Raw genomic sequence first — 17,693 nt, 5'->3', positions numbered from 1 at the left:
AGAAGAGGACACCTGATTCAATTTAGTGCTCAAAACCAGGAACTTGAATATATATATTTTTTCCTGTCTGAACTCAGATGAATAGTTATGAACAGCAACACAGATTAAACCTTATTAGGTATATTTATATTCTGTTTGCAGTAACAGTGCTGTGGCAAATAGCTTTCTACAGAGCTGTAACATCTTATTAATGGAAACAGCAGTTAAGACTTGAGCTGTGGTAATGCTCACATGAGATTTTATTTTTAAATAGGAGATTGAAGGAGTTGTTTAAAGGGACTCTGCCGACTCATTCAAGCTACTTCTGACATCCTGCCTTCTTCCTCCACCTTCTTGAACTACACTAATCTCTTTGGGTAGATAAAATTACCTTTTCTGTCCTGTTTGGTCAAACCATTCCCATCACTTTCTTCAGTATTTTTTTTTTTTTTTTTTTTTTTTTTTTTTTTTTTTTCTTTTCTCCTGCTTCTCCCTGTCAAATAGGAGGCGTGGCTCTATTAAATTTTGCGTTAATAACATGGACACTGTAAAATGTTATACTACCACATTGTGTTCTCTGCCCTCTACTGCAGTAGCACTGCTAGAGTCCTTGCCTTTCTCCAGATCTTTTCTACTCTTCCAGGTTTTTCTCTCCTCTTCGTTGTGCCACGTGTGTTGAATAGAGTATTTAGGCTCATGCCTGGTACTTGACTTGTATATCCCACTAGTTTTAACTGCAGGTAACTGCAGGCATACACAGAGCAGCTTTGTGTGATGCCCAAGCCGCTTCCTTCTGAGATGTTTTGAGGCCATTTAATTTTGTTACTCTGCATCTGTGGCCTTGGCCCTGGAATGTCCTTTCCACAGAGCAGGGACAGCTCGGGGCTGGACAGGTCATGGTGTGCGTACCATGCTCTCTCTTGGCTGTGGGGTGCCTGGGGGATGCAGGTCCTTGTGTAAGCATAGGGTTAAGTCCAGTTAGGAAGGTTACCTCCCTAAAGGCTGCCAAATGACACTTGAGAATCAAATGGTTTAGAGTTAAAAAAGTATATACATATTGGCAAAAAAGCCTTTCACTTTTTCATATGGCCCACATATAAAGCACTGTTGTTTCCCTGTGACTCTGCAGTAAAAGAAATTGTAGTTCCAGTTGAGTTGTGCGTAACAATTTCATTCAGATCCTGCTGATAATGATAAAAAGTTGGTTTTTAACCCAGGTGATCCAAATGTTGCCAGCGTACTTTTCCTCTTCTTTAATATAGTCCTGCTATATTATTATCAAAAGTCTAATAAGTTCCAAGATAGTTTAGTTTGTTACCAAAAATAAAAGGAAACGGAACAGAGTTCAGAATGTATTCTGTAGATAATGCTATTGAAACCTTAGCGTGCTTGTTTGATTTGCAGCCCAGTCATGTGTACTTGAATGCTGTGTGTACTTGCTGCTGCATTTGGGTACCCACCTGCAGAGAAGCGCTCAGCCCCTTGGTTGTGGCTTTGCCTTTTTCTTCTACCCTTTGGTCCTACAAGGACCGTCTTGGATCTTGTTCCTGTCACTGTTCCAAATCTTAGTGGTGTTTTCTGTAGATATTTACCAGGATAAGGTAGGAGATGAAGGGCTGAAGCTTTGCGCTAGGCTCAGGTATGGGAAGAGGAAAGTTTCTGCCAAGTACTGCCGGATAGGTTTCCTTCAGAGGTGGGCTGGTTACTTCTCACTTTAGATTGCTTCAGGCCAGCTGATCCTCTCTGGAAATGTCAACCAGCGAGAGAGAGTTCCCTCAAGCCCAGTGCCATACTGAGTTGACTGAAATTGTACCTGGTAAATTTGTTGTTTAGTGGAGCTAGTGTGTACTACTTTAAACTCAAGTGGAGGTGTACGTGCTCTTCTGTACAAGCCCTGTTAAGAGTACTGGCAGTGACTTTCAGTCTTTGTTGTCTCTGAGTTGATGTAGACGTGAATAATTGGTCTGGTTGTGACTACTGCTGCTTTTGAATGTGGTCTGACCTTGCATTTCAATGCATAGCTATGCATTTACCTTTTGAAAGGATCTTACCATTGATTTTATAGAGAACTCTCCCCTCATATTAATGGTAAGTGCAATAAATGGTTTGCAAACACATGCAAATCTGAACTTGGAGTATTATAAGGACATCTAAATGTTTTTGTGTTTTATTGTTTCATTTAAGCTGACTGCAGATGGTCTGATATCTGTTGAAGCACAAAAGGAGCAAACGCTAAAAAAAGTTATACAATAATAGTGACTAATAAATGTTTCAAATAGAAAATGAAGAGCCTAGCTGTATCATGTGTCAGCACTAGCGTTTATTTGTATCATCCCTCTAAGGATCTCAGAGTGCTTTTTAAGCAATGAATTAATTTTGACAATGCCCTGTGAGGTATGTAGGCAATATTATCCCTCTTGATAGAAGGGAGTTGGAAGCACAGAGTGTTTAAATTCTACAGGGTCATGCTACTAGGTACGTTTAATTACAAATTGGAGCAGTTGATTCAGTTTACTACCAGTTTGTTTGAGCTGAACCAGAATCACAAATATAAGCCCCAGGTTTGTGGGTATGAGAAAAATTTACTTCCAAGTTTATTTTGCAGGAGAGATGTTTATAAAGAAATCTGCAAATAGAGTAATCAACATGTGTAAGTCCTCCCTCACTGAGGCAAATCATCTGAATAATTATAGCTTAATTTATGGTCTTCCTGATTTTTTTTTTCTTTTTTTTTTCCTTCTTTTGCCTATAATGAGTGTTTAATCATCTGCCATGGACAATCTCTGACACTTTGGAGAAAGGGAATTAAAAATTGCAAACTAGTGTACCCCTGGACCAGTCGTGAATTATGACTTTTGCACATGACTGGCTGAATACCTGAAGCATAAAATTTGTCCAAGCTTGTTGTCTTAGTACCTGTTCTATGCTTGAGAATATTAAAAAAAAAAACAAAACCAAAAAACCCCCCAAAAAACACAACCCAGAAATCTTCCTGGTGAGTCAGGAAGAAAGAAGGAAAAGAAGCTTGTTGATGGCCAAAATACATACCACCAGAACCATCTAGTATCTCTCCTTACCACCTTTCCAGGTACAAAATTTCTCCCGGAAATGGAATTACAGCATATTTTAAGTAAAAAACTTTCATGTCTTTAGTTGGTCCTTAAATCAGGATTGGTAGCCACTGGTGTGGCTAAAACTAGGTGCACAGTGTCCTTCTAAGTGTATCAGTTCTTGCCAGCTACTGCTTTGTTCTTTGTGCATTGTTGAAATGACCGGGAAAAGCGTTGAGGGCTGCCTGGCCCCAAAGTTTTTTCTCTTGCGTTACTGGCCGTGGTCTGGCAGGCTCACCTCCGCTGTTAGCAGAGTCTGGCCTGAAGCCAGCTTCTGGTAGGACTGGCTATTTTTGAGACAGGGAGGTGAGTTCAGCATGTTAGGGAGGAAGGGGGTACTTTTTGTGCTCTCTATCCGTTTTATGTGGACTTCACCAGCTTTCCTGAAGAGGGTGAGCGATACACTTCTTGGTAGCAGACAGAAATGTGGCTGTTACTCTGCACACAAAATCTGTGTGGGGAGGAGGGGACCATTAAGTTTCCTCCCAGCCTTCTGGTGCAGAAGTGGAGCCCAGATGCTTCTGCTTTCGGATCTTCACAGTTGCTATACACTGTTTTATATAGCAAAGGCTGTTTTGCAAGGAAAAGATATTTAATTGTGTTTAAAAATGGAAGTCTAGATCCTCATTCATGGATTCAGAGGGAGGATGTAATAGAAGGGACCTTTCTGCATCTTTATCAGATTAAAGTGGTTGAACGCAGTCAGTCTGTGTAAAAGAATGACACGTCCAACAAATACCAAAGAGACTTGATAAACCTGATGGCTTTTTTAATAATAATATAATAGGAACCTTAAGAGGGATATATTAACAAAAGATACCTACAAGGACATCTCCTGTATTGAAACTGATCCCTTGCCATAGGTTTATGTGCGTGGGTGTGATGTGTCTCTCTCTTGGCACGTGAAAGTGTCATCTGCACAGCTTCAAATACAAGTAGAAAATCCTGACTTAATTCACACTTGTTGAAGAACTGTTTTAAGTAGTAGTCACTCTTGCTTTCAGCTGTGATGTCTGGCAAGAGGAGGTGTTTGGACTTCTGCCTCTTTTTTTTTTTTTTTTTAATGTTCAAAAAAGGTATGCTGATGAGGAAGAGGTGTTAAAATATGTTACTGTAGTTTACAACTGTCAACTATAATGTTTTATTTAGCTGTATCTATTCAGATGCTCCCTCCGCAACATGGAGTGCCATATGCCATTGTCCCTGTTAGTAAGCAAGTCAGCAAAGGTTTCCCAGTCTGCATTTGTTTTTGTATTTGGGCCACTGAGGAGCTGCGGTCCAGTGCCATCTTTTATTGATAGGGCCAGCAGAGGAGGAATCTAATGAAATTATCAAAGCTTTGAATTAATTATGAACTTGAAAAAGAAAGCTAAGCTCTCTAGAGCCAAGGATCTCATTACCCATTCATTTTCATTGCATCCTCTTATGGAGCAGAAGGCAGGTTCAGCTACAGCTCCTACCCTGATTTTGGACTTTATTCAAACTTGCTAAACTCGCTTGCATCCACTTGTTATTAATCTGTGGCTGGAAGTGTCCAGGGTGATTAATTTGGCTCTGCTCTAAATCTTCATGTAAATGGTAGATTTCCCTCCTCCCTTTCCTCTTACCTTTGCTGTGTGGCTTTTCATCAGACTGGCTGCCATACAAGAGTTTCTGTTCTTTCTTGGTAATTGGGGAAAGCTGTTCAAGACTCGAGTTTTAACTTCTTGGAATTTAATGAGTTAACGTTAAGAAATAATACTGCTACCTTGTATTTCCTGGATATTTAGGTAAGCGCAAACACCTCTAAAGTCATTACCGAAATGTTTATTTTCTTATTTTAGAAGACTATGGAGTAAAAAGTAATGATCAGACGTTTTGGCCTCAGAAGTGTGGGGTTGTTGTGTGGTGTGTGTGTGTTTTTTTTGTTTTTTGGTTTTTTTTTTGTTTGTTTGTTTTTGTTTTGTTGTTGTTTCTGTTTTAAATTTGTTGGTCAAACTACAGAAATGTCTGAATTTATCAATACTTTATTATGATGAACACTTAAATTGCTTTGCTTGCCTGATTAATATGCTGTTAAAAATTGTTAAAAGTCTATGAAAATGCAGTGTTTTAGTTAAATCAGATTATATTTATTTTAATGAATAGGTCAATACATAAAAATGTTTCTGGCAAATGAGAGCAAAAGCAGTGAGACCAAGGTTCTCTGTAATATCCTAGTTCTTGTGGATATTCCTCTTAAGTCTACTGGCAAGGATTTTCTTCTCCTCCTGCTTTTGTCCGTTTTAGCACATTATTTATGAATGCATAAACTAGAACCTATCAGTCTCCATAAGTTACAGGCCACTGGCAATTTTTTAAGCAGTGGCTAACTGCCTAATGGTCTTCGTGTATGTGTATTTGGAGAATCTAAAAGCTTGTTGGGCAGGGGAATAATGTTTTATTCTTGTACGATAGCTATTTTACCATTGGTGATATCTATCTTTTTCTCTCTTCAGGCAGCTGCTATATTTAATTCCGCTTTTGGAAGTTTTTTGGTAAGTAATGCAGTATTTATAGCAAGTGCTTTAATAGTCTTATCTTTAACAGTATCGTTGGTGTGTTTGTATTTTTCACATTAGTGGAGTTGTGCCATTTAGCTGGCAAAAATTTGAATCATCTTTCAATTTATGTCACCGTGCCATTAAACACAGATATTACAATTTCTTTTCTTTTTGCTAAACTCTTGAGAAAAGTAGTGAATAAATTGGCTCTGCTCATGGTAAATTAATAATGTGTAAACACATCTTAATTTTCTCCTTAATGGGTTAACAGAATCTATTATGCAGATGTTTCAGGCATGGGCATCAATATATTGATTTTTCTAATAAGGCCCATCAAATACTCATTATTTTCTATCAAGAGGCCATGGATTTTGAAAAGAAAACATGACCCAGCTGATCAGAGAGTAGATGCTAATTTACTCAGTGACATGTCATTTGTTTAGCATATTTCACTGTCAGTGAAGCCACTCAATGTCTCCGAGGAACACGCTAAAAGAGCTAGGTATGGGAAAGCAGTCAATCCAGCTGGAAATACAAGCGTTTCTGTAAAAAGCTAAAACAGTATTTGTGGGCCTGATGGTCTACAAAAGAACACTGTGAAGAAGACTATATATATTTACAAAGAAAGGAAAAATAGATTTTTTTCTTTTATTGATATGTTGTTTAGAGAGACGTTAATGAATATTAAATACAAATTACTTTATATGTAGGCAAGCTACTGTAACTGATTGTTTTATTTATTTAGGCAGCTAATAATTCAATTTGTTCTTTACTAAAATTTGTGCGTGTTTAGAAGTATGCATTTGTGATTCTGATCTGTGTCCCAGCAAAGAGGACTATGATGTATAAAATGAGTAAACGACAAAAGAATTCAAATTAGGAAATTAAAATCAAACTGCTAACTCATGCATATTTATTTTATGAAAAGCTGGAGTTTGGAAGTTTAAGTATGTAAAGCTGTACTGCAAAGAGAGAAAGTTGCATGACGTTTTGAAGTTATGCATTGTGCTGCTGCTTTTTTGAGAGACCAGGTTAAAGTTAGGAGGGTGGGCATAAGATTTGTGGGCATAGATGACCGTTCGCGTCTTTGAAGTATCAATTCTCAAATACTTGTTCTTTTTTGTCGCCTATTGTGTTCTCCTCCAATGTGCAGAAGGTGCTTTCTGCCTCAAACTGTGGAATCCCAGTGTTAGAGCAACTTTTACGCCTGTGTATGTGCGTGGCATTTTCTCTTGTTGCTTGGCACGAGCCTCAGTTTCTCTGCTGTCCCTCGCTTTCAGTTCAGGAGGTTTACTTGAATACCCCAAGGCCTCAGTTCAGCTGTCATTAGGAGAATGGCTTCTGACTTCAAATAAGAATTTAGGCCCCAGAGCATCTGACTACAATGCTGGCTCCTAGTAAAGCAACATAAACATATTTTAATTTCTAGGACCTGTTTGTAGCTCTTTGAAGAAATCTCAGTTAAAGAAGCTGAGCTAGTTTGTGTATTCATGTAATACTCCTGATTTTGGTTTTGATCTTAGTTCCAGGAACTGATCATTGGAAAGTTCCGATTACACATAATTACTTCATTTCACTTTTTATTCAATTCATATATTTTTTTAAATCCTGGAGCAGCATTGCAGTAAACATTCCTGTTAAAAAAATTCCCAGGAAAGATCAGTTAGAATCAAACCACAATATCAGCTGATTTTTTTCTAATTACTGATTCTTAAAATAATAAAATTATAAAGAAAGTGGCCACTATTAAGTCACAAATACATACAAATACTTAGACATTTATTGTGGTATCCTTGTTTGAAATCATGATTATGTAGGGAATATGTATGTATGACAAAATAAATCACAAATATGTTTACTGAAAGCTTTGCTCTTACAAACTTTTCTAGTTGTGCAGTTGATAGGATGAACCTTATGACTGAAAATGCAATGGGGTGATAGTAGGCCAGGGACTGTAATAAGTAGCTGGCATTGTTTACCTGTTTCACAGTGCTGTAGGTCTACATGGCCTTTAATCGAGTGGCCCCTGAATGTCCCTAGCATGTGATCGCTTACTTTTTATGTTTCCTGTGAACTACTAGTGAATCATTAAGTACATATTTATACACACACACATGCACTTGTTTGAAGTCAAAACTATTCTATAAAATATGAAAATAATTGGCCTGTGGAAGGTCCTGGTGGTGGTTTTGGAAATCCATCAGTTTATATTGGTGCCTAACTTATGGGCTTGGCTATAGGTGGAAATCTTATTTCCTATATCTTTAATTCATGATGAATCTAAATCACATTTGCATTTTTCTTATTAGTGTCTGATGATGTGCTGTCTGTGGATGGGCTTAGATGTAGTTATACACTTTTGTGACCATAACCATATACATGTCCTGGAGATAATTTGGAAGGATCTGACCATCGGCAAGGCTGCAGTTTTTCTTATGATCCCTGTCTTACAATGTGTAGCACGCGGGCGGGTTGCTGCGCTGGTGCATAGTCCTGACAAAGCCAGGAGGACAGTACGGTGTCTGTTCTCAGCCTATGCCCCGTGGGCCAGGGTGTGATAGTGTGAAGCAAGCTGATTTAAAAGGGCTGAAAGATGTGCTATGCTTTTAACTCTTTTTTTTTTTTTTTTTTTTTTTTTAAATCTTTTTTTTTTGGTTTGTTTTTTTTTTTTAGACTAGGAAATGGTCCCTGACAAGTTAAATTAAAATAAACTGTGGAACAAAATGTCTGCAGGAAAAGACTTGGCATAATGTTAGAATGATACTGAGATGAGCTTATTCAGATGAAAAGGAACACGTTGTGATACGCAAAATGTAGAAATGCCAAATGTGTCTTGGTGAGCAGAAATACACTTAGATTAAGCATTTGGAGGTGTTTTCACTGGTAAGGAGATTTAAAAAAACCTACCAACGAGCCACAAAGTAATTCCTTTCAAACTCCACCAAAGCCCATATTCCTATAAATATGCAAGCAAAACAATGCATGGAATGATACTGTACATATTTACACTTAGTTTAATAATGTCCCAGGTCTAATTAAAACACAGTGTTTTAAAGAACTAATTGTTACAGAAAAGTGTTTTTATGTAGCTAGATTAGTAATAACTAACGATAGATGAATTCAATTTACATAAATTTCAGCCAAGAGAATATTTAGAATCATACCACAGAGGATTGCTTTGAGTTGGGTATTTAATATCATTATCTCCTCCCCTCGTTTAAACAGTTGGTTTACAATAATTGTGGAACATAATAAGTGATTTCAGTTTTTCCTCTTAATGGGGTTTTAATAAAATCTGTTAGCGTTTTACTAATACTGGTTGCTTGGTTATCAGCCAGGTTGCTACTGTAAAGCATGCAAATGCGTGCTAAGATCTGCTGAGATAGAAAGCACTGAGGTAGCTGCTTCCACTTGTAGGAGAGGATGCTTCTACACCTAAAGGCTAAAGAAATTGTCTGGGATGTTAAGTATGGGTCTGTTGAGATTCTTAATATGGTATACTTCCTCAGCACTTCTATTTTGCTTCTAAAAGTTGTACTGTAACAGAAAAATAACGCTTGTTAGTGTCCAAAGTGCAGAGCAAGTAGGCAGGTTACTGTAAAACCTGCTGTGCTGATGGCCATGCCATGGTGTTTGCCTGGGTGGCTCAGCTCTTTGGCTTTAAGATCACCAAGGCATAGCCTGTCATTGAAGCTGTTCTTGCACTGGAGCAGAGACACGTGCTCGGTTGAGAGCTAAGCTCAATTTGCAGTGACAATATAATGCCATGTGCATGGAAGAAGGAGAGGGCCTAAAGCGTGAAAGAGAATGTCCTCACAAAATGCTCTGCACTGCTAGACTAGAAACAGCCTTGTCTAATCTCTTTCTACCTCTCATTAATCTTTCCGCTTGACACAGTGGGCTTGGAAACTCATGAGAGTACCCAGCTTGTGATATGAGTGAATGCTGTCTGGTTCTTTGGTGCCTTGGGGTTATGAACAGTAAGTATGAAAGGAACAGCATCAGCTTCACCTTAAACAAAGAATTGTAACTGCAATCTGAAGGTCTGTGGTGACAGGAAATCAAAAGGAAGAGAGAGGTTTCAGAGGACTCTGCTCTGGTCACCGTTGCACTCCTGAAAAAAACAGAGCAAAGGGCAGCTGAAAATGGAAGCGTTGGTTCAGACTTTTTATGATGCCATCTTGGATTAGCTTCGCTTCCTCTATTGAAACTTTTGGGATGAAATGAGGCATGCGTCCAGGCTACATAAGTCAGTCTGAGGAAGGAACCTATTCCAGGTGCCCATCATTTCAATCTCCTTTGTCCAAATCAAGTATGTATGGTTTTGCTGTTTTATCTGACTAGGGACAGAGCTGGTTCATATTGTTCAAAAACTCAAATAATTTTTGGAGCAGCCGCTTGGCTAATCAAGTCAAGGCTAGCGTTTTATTTACTTTGTCTTCCAGATGAAAGCTAAAGCTAGCAGGGAATGTGAAGGTTAGCTTCTCACATACACACAAAGCCTAGTTGGTTAATGAAAATGTATGGAATTCTTATCTACTCTGCTTTAGCAGGCATAATGATTTACACAGCCTGACAGCACTAGTGCAGCAAGTAAATGCATTAGTCATAGTGTCCATTTTTCTTGCAAATTTGTGACACAGATTTAATTACGGGAATGACCAGCAACTTACAAATCTAATTTTGGTAGGCTGAGCCAACTTTTTTATTTTAATAACAATGGATTTTTTAGCAATGATTTCATTACTATTTAAAGAAATCAACCCGTATGGAAATAACCAATTGGCTGAATTTATTTACTTTATTTTACCTTAATGGATGTTGAATGATTTGGGTTTAATTTGGGTTTTTTTATTATCACTTTTTTACCATAGTTAGTTCTAGCATAAATATCCTTATCTGGTTAATTATTTCTAGCACAAACATAGTAAATGTTTTTCTCAAATCAGGCAAATGTTTATATACCTCTCTGTTCCCTCTTAATTGTGTCTTTGCATTATGAAAAGGGGCAGAACAGTCATCTGGGATTCCCTTTTCACTGTGCTACCTGTTCAGAAGAAAATCTTGCCAGGAAGTCTGTTCACAACAGGTGTTGAATTCTAGATTCAGTCTTGTTTAATTTCAAAGCCGGGCTGCTTTATGGTGTGCGACTGCACTCTTGGAAGTGGTCTCCTCTTCCTCTGTGAAGCAGCGCAGTGGTGCTGCTGGTCTGTGCTCCAAATTTGATTCGGGTAGTTCTCAAAATCCTGAGCAAGTTCTCTCTGTTAATCAGCCACTTGGGAAGCCACCTCAGCCTTGAAGGGTGGGTTTTTGCATGAGTGGAAGGGAATGGCAGATCTCAACAGCAGCAAGTCTTTGCACCAGATATTATGTACCTGGCAGGAAGAGTTTGGATTCTGTGGAATTTAAATAATCTTGGGAGCCACTTATGTTGCCTTACTGTAACTTTCTCTTGTGTTGTGGCTGGTGCTTGGTTCTCTCATTGTTATTTAACATCCTCATTTTGATTTCTACTAGCTTGATCTGAAATCTCAGTGTAAGTTTGAGCATCATGAGCTGTTTCCAGGTCTGCCAAGTAACATTTTTAAATGTGTAGGCCTTCACTCTTAGGGTGCATTTGCGCTTCCAGCGTATAGCATGCTCAGTTTAATACCTATGTTTGAGTTAGCTTGTACTATTTTGGGACAAGCGAGGCAGAGTAAGAAAGCTCACTGTGACAGAGACCTGTTAGTGTGGGCTTAAGAGAAGAGCCCTTGATATAGATGATTGTTTTGAGGGATGGCTAAGCATATGCACCCATCCCAGTATACTGACAGAGTGGGTATCAGAAACAGATGCAGAATCTTTCTTACAAAATTAAAAAAAGTCTGCTTGTCTATGGGTAATGCTGAACTCCTTTAAAATAATAAAGGAATAAGTATAAAGGTACGTTCATCAGAAAGAGAAGGCAGATAGGGGGATAACCGGAAATCTGAGTATTATAACACCGAGATGATGTGTGGTCTGTCTGATGACACCGTTAATTTGAAAAGACCAATGAAGTAAATAGGGATTTACATGGCCAGTCAGTGCAGACTGTCCGAGAACCGCTTAATAAGTAACAGCCCTGCTGTTGGTTATTTTGGAAATGTTAGGGAAAAGGACGGTAGGTAATAGTAACAAAGAGGAAAGAAAATGTGCTACTAAACTCTCAGAAAAGAGTATCCTCTAGAAGGCCAGTGATGAGTCCCTGTATTTTTTTTTTTCAATGGCGAAGAGGAAATTCCACTGAAATCTACATAATAACAACAAATGAAAGTATTAGCTGTCAAATGTTTATAAATTATATGTGGGTGTAGCTGGTCTCAGTGCTTTCTTAGTTTTCCCATTAGCTTTTGCTGCTGAGCATTTAATTCATCTCCCTCGGTCTTATGGGACTCAAGCAGAGTGAAAGACTCCTAGCAGAACTAGCTAGTTCTTCCCCAAGAAAGTTTATTTAATGGTAGCAATAACTAGGCCATTAAATGTATCTCTTTGTATTCTCTTTGCAGCCCCCAAATAATTAACTACTATCTTTTTGAAGTTAAATATATTTGGGATTCTGCTTTTTCCACTTCCTCGCATGACAGATAACAGAAGGATTTTTTCTTGCACCTACTTTTTTGGTCAGCAACCCCATCTAGTGCTCTTGCTTGGCGTGGTACTTGGTGACTGATTTTTGAGACAGTATGTTGAATCCCCCCTCCCCCCCCCGCCCCGTTATTGTTTTTATGGAGAAACAGGCTCTCAGGGAATGAAACAGCTGAGGATATATGTGCAGTAGCATTTCTGGAGTTACTAAAACAAGCAGCAAAAGTGGAAGTTGCTGGAGAAAATTCAGAGGCAGAATTTAGTGTGTGTGTTTGAAAATCAGAAAGATAACGTGAGTGTTCAAGCAGCTTTATTCTTCCAGTCCAGTTGTCATTTATGAATTGCAAAGTAGAAGAGAGCGAAGTTTCAGGAGCTAAAACTGGGCATACAAAGTACCTTAAATTTTGTGATCTGGCATATTTCTTCTGATCACATAGTGTGGGGTAACTGGAAATGAAAGTGCCCTCAGACTGACTATGGTACAGTCATCTATCTTGTTAATGGAAGTTGAATACTGGAAATTTAGAAAAACCTTGATTCTATTTTAAATGAGTGCTAATGAATAACGGGGTCAAAAGGGTGTGTGTCTTTGGTAACCATTGTTTGGAGAACATCTAGAGAAGGAAATGGATGTGTTTAATGTTATATAATCAGGCAATTTGTCGGATTAGTGTGTAAATCACATCTGTGCTGATACACAGTTTTAGCATAAAGTCTGTTTAAGATTACTTCTCACATAATTTGTGGAATTTGTCATTGCCGTCTTTATTGTGAAAATATAACAGTTTTTGTCAGAAGAATGTACTTGTTTGGGGCAATTTTTTTGGTTCTGCTTCATTTTTGTTAATGGTCATGACTTGAAAAAAACAATTGCGCTAGGGCAGAACTTGTGTGCAGATCATAATATTGAAAACTAGTCCTGGTACTAGTTTGTGATGTTTTCTCTCTTCTGCTTTGCAACTGTTTCCTGTCTTTTTACTCCAAAACAAAGAAAGTAAAATTAACAGGAAGAAATATCACTAGTTCTGTTAGAAAGTAAGATCAAGATGTCCGACTTCTAGTTAAGTCACTGAAGTTTGCATCATGGGATGATGTCATATCACTTATTTGAAATCAGTTTTTAAAAATGGTTGCGTTGAAAAGCTGCTCTATTTGTTTCTGACAAATACTTGGAGAAATATTTGCATGCTTTGTTTAAAAAGTGAAAATTTACACTACAAGACTTTGAACAATTTATCTGTAAAACAAGAGATTTACAATTCTTACAAATAATTAGTTGTGTCTGTGAGAACCAAATGGTTGAGTTTATTGGTTCTTTACATTAGGTAGGTTGGTGCATGAAGGAGAAATTGAGAAGGGAGGTGGTATGAAAGACAATGTGGTTTTTATTTTGCCCTCTCTGTAGTATCTTTTAATGGAAGAAGCTAAACTGCATTCCTCTAGGGCTGTGGTTGTACACAAACATCTTGTCATTTGGCCTGAGTTAAGGGCAAATGTTCTCTGCAAAAAGATTTAGAAATGCACAAACCCCGTAATTTTCTCCCTCTTTTTAAAAAAATTAATCAGAAATGAAAATGTTTTTAGAATCTACTGTTAATGTTCTCCCCAAATGTTTTAGCTTCTGATTGAAGTGGAGCAATGATCTTCCCTCTGTCCTGCAGCTTTTAGTCACCTGCACTAGAAAAGTGTGCGTTGGGGCAAGGGGGAGTGGAGAGAAATCACCCCTTCATTTGGAACAAGGGTATTTAAACCCCTCTCTTTTGCTGCTTTGTTAGCACTTTGAGCTAGCGCTGCTGCAGGGAGGAGTCGTTTCACCTGGTATCTGTGTTTGTTAGAAAATACCATCTGGTCTGCTCAGGAGTCACCTACATGGATGCAGTAATCCATAATGGAGCATGGAGCTCTTTCTCCTTCTGTGTCCAACAAACATGGATTCAGCAGCTAGCAAGAGTTGAATTCTAGAAGTGTGCATGTTCCGTGACATCCCCTTACAAACAGCAATACCAGTGCTGTATCATTCTGTTAACCTTCTTGTACCTTAAGTTGACTCTGCGGGGGAGGAAAAATATCCCCAACACGTTAATTTATTAAGCTTCTTGATATTTTTGGCCCAGAACAGGTTAAAAGCTCTGCCTGGATTTGGATGGGGTTTTTCGGTGGTTCTTCTCTATCTGACTTAGCAATGCCTGTTCAAATCTCATCAGTCCATGAATCGGCAGTCCTCAGTCTCTTGGGGTAAAACCAAGAGGGATGTCATTATTACTATAAGCTGAGTGGCTGGAAACAGTTTCCCTTGCTGTCAGGGTGACAAATACTGTCTTAATGAAAGTGCCAGAGGTTAGGTCAAAAGCTTTAACTCAACTAGCAAGGAAGGCATGGTTATCTTTAAACTAGAACTTCCTTTGGAAATTTGTCTTTGTTTATTATTTACTGTTGGCCTTTTAAAAGGTAGTTTTGGGAAACCGTCATGACTCTTCAGTATGAGACAGCACTAGTTCATGGATTTCTTTGAATGGCTGTACTTGTGTTGTTGCTAAGAGGCTCCCTTCATTATTATTTTTCCTTAGCTTCTTTCAAAGTATCAACACAACCTACAGCTTTCATCCTTAACGGCATATTTGGAAATAACTGTTATTGTGAAGAAGGGGGAGAAATATTTTAATTAATGGTCTGTCCTTACCTGGCTTATTCCACTGTTCTGTCAGTGGAATAGGTTTTTCATATTGACTTTATGTAAAAACAAAACAAACAAAAAAAACCAAAACCCAACCCCAACAAAACCCAAACCATCTTGGAGATAATTCCTTTGCCTGCCTTGAGACTCAGGCTTGTTCATACAGTTTATCACCTTTCTGGCATGACGTGAGCAAATTCACCTCCCAACATCTTCTTTCCTTCATTCCAGTGATAGTAAGCAAATTGTTTATTTGTTGCTTCTACTTTTTTTAAAAAAAGATTGTATCACAGATCTCCTTTTCTAAAATATTTTCTGAAGGTATCTTTTTGGTCAACTTCAGTGTAAGGGCTTGTTACAAGATTGGTTACATGATGTTCTTGCCCTCTTAGTTGGTGGAAGGTCAGACTTGATGATCATCTGACTTTCTCTATGAAAAACTCAGTATGTTGTACGAAGGGGGGGTCACACCCTGAAAAGACTGTATGTGAGCTCTGACAGGGTGAAGCATTTGAAAATTCACTATTTTTTACATCCAATTAAAAATAATTCTTTTTACTTGTATCTAAATGTGGTGACCACCACATGTCAAATAGAAAATTTTGTATGTTAATATATGAATTTGGGATGTTGTTTCTCCATTTATAAACCATACTTCATATTATTTCCTGATTTTCAACTGATGTCTTGAAAGCTCAACATTGGACACTTTCAGTGGATACCTTTATTCTCCTAGTCTTTAACTTGACTGAGACAGTGCATGACTGGGAACAGCTTTTTTTGCCTGATGTAAACCCACTGGATTAAAGCTGCATGTGGATTCACCGCCTCTGCATACTCTTTATGTATCACTTTGTACTGTGATGTGATACAGGTCCTAGCGTTGATGCCCACCTGAGTGGAAAAGTCATTTAGCTTCCTCCTGGAGCATTTGAGGCGTGTACTAATGGCCTCAAAATGCACACCTTGTCGTGCCTTATTGCTTAATTGTGCTCTAGTTTCTTTCCCACATTTTTACGACTGTATGGAAAGTGAATGTTAGCTATTTGAAGGAGAAATATATTACATAGGATTAGATAACATGAATAATGTGAAAGCCAGGGTTTTTAAAAAACGCAAACCTTTTAATAAAATGGAATGTCAAATATATGAGTGTGTCTTTCAAGAAATGATCAAAAAACATGTGAAAAGTTTCATATCCTTTTTAAAGTCAAATAATTATCCACCATCATATAATTTTTTGTTGGATGGACAGTACAAAGATGAAAGGAAATTTTATAGATAACACCGCACTTCACAGCCGACTGAAGCAGGTGTTAGAAATGCAGATTAAGTATACTGACTAAAGACTATATAAATTTGAAGTGAAAATGCCACTGGTCCACTTGCAGTGCCCTGCACATGTGAAATTTCAGATAGCTAAATTATTAATTTTATTGTGTGAGATAGTACAGCAGTTAGGGAGAAGGTCCCTGTGCGTTTATGATGGGTTTTTTTCACTGTAATCTTTTTAACGGTACATGATGAGCAGCTAACAGAATTTGCTTCATTGTGTAAGCTTTACTGTGGAAAGAGAGTACATAATGCAGCTAGATCTATCCATAGTGTAAGCTTATTTGCCAATTAGGTGTTTTACAGGAACTCGCAGTGCAAACACACAGTTGTGGGTAAATACAATTTCTGTAAATGACGGAGGCTGAATGTTAGTAGTGTCACTGTACAAATCCTCAGATACTGGGAAATTTGTGGCTGGCCCTTCAGCATGCTGCTGCCAAAGTGGTTATAAGGTATTAATTTACAGGTCATTATTTTCTGGTCTTCATAGGCTTTGCGTGGATGTTGTGCTTCATGATGTACAGGTGTCTTACTCATGTGGGCAGTGTGAAGGTTGTTAGGGTTTTGGTAGAAGGGCATTGAGAGAGGGGTGAGGGTGTTTTTTCTTTTCTTCCAGCAATTCAGTAACCTGCTAATAAACTGTACTAGCCTGTGAATTTAATTTTGTCATGACTTACCAGGTGCCTGCAGCTAGTAATCAATCTGCAGGAGGTCTAATTCTCGGATAAATTAGAATTGGAAGTGGATTGGGAGATGGAATCTCTTAAAGAAAGTGAGGAGCAGTACTGAGGCCCTTGCTCAGCATGAGGGACAGTCGATTTCCTTCTCAGTCTGGACTGTTGTGAGAAGAGGATGGTAGGATCCCTGTAATAGCCTAACATCTGGCTAGCGAGGGAGACACGAACAGGGACACGGTGCTGTCCTTCATCACCTAGAATGACTGTGAGAAAAGGACAGCTTTTGCAGGATTTTTTCTTAGTAACTAGTTCCTGGATCTGCTAGTTCTAAAAGTATGTTTTCATGAAAAAAATGTTTTGGTTTTTTTTTTTTTTTTAAAAAAAAAAACCCCAAACCAATATTGTTTTGCCCATCAGCTCATGGGGTGTGATATTTGTGTTGGCAGCAGTTCTGCTCTGACTGGAGGAGCTAGTCCATAGTCTGTAAATATCTTGTATATGGTTGAGAAAGCTTGGTTGTAATGAGTGGAACAGATACTCAAGTGTCTGTCCAGTGCTTCCTGGGAGATAGACGGCATGCAGCTGGCAAACCAGTCATTTGAAATTAGAAGAGGCTATGAATGGTTGTGTTTTGGATGTATCTACTTTGTTATTTTTTTTCCATAAGAACAAATAAGTCCCAGATGTTTAACTCTTTTCCATGCGTCTCTACCCATAGGCACCTAGGCTTAGCTCCATTTCTGTCTCATTTCTGATAACTGTTTCTTAGAGACATGCATTTGTTCCT

General features: G+C 38.3%; 1 protein-coding gene across 3 annotated transcripts in view; it reads left to right on the top strand.

The window, feature by feature from the left end:
* The window catches only part of LOC104130600 (sodium/bile acid cotransporter 7), a 149,524-nt gene that overhangs the window by 32,876 nt on the left and 98,955 nt on the right, over positions 1 to 17,693 (top strand). For all 3 annotated transcript variants that reach the window (XM_035899205.1, XM_035899204.1, XM_035899206.1), the window contains exon 2: positions 5,567 to 5,605. In XM_035899205.1, coding sequence (XP_035755098.1) covers positions 5,567 to 5,605 — 39 coding nt within the window. The remainder of the gene's footprint in view (positions 1 to 5,566; positions 5,606 to 17,693) is intronic.

Source organism: Egretta garzetta, unplaced genomic scaffold, assembly GCF_000687185.1.
Source record: "Egretta garzetta isolate BGI_Z169 unplaced genomic scaffold, ASM68718v1 scaffold258, whole genome shotgun sequence".
NCBI lineage: Eukaryota > Metazoa > Chordata > Aves > Pelecaniformes > Ardeidae > Egretta > Egretta garzetta.
This window is presented reverse-complemented; position numbering and strand designations above follow the sequence as displayed.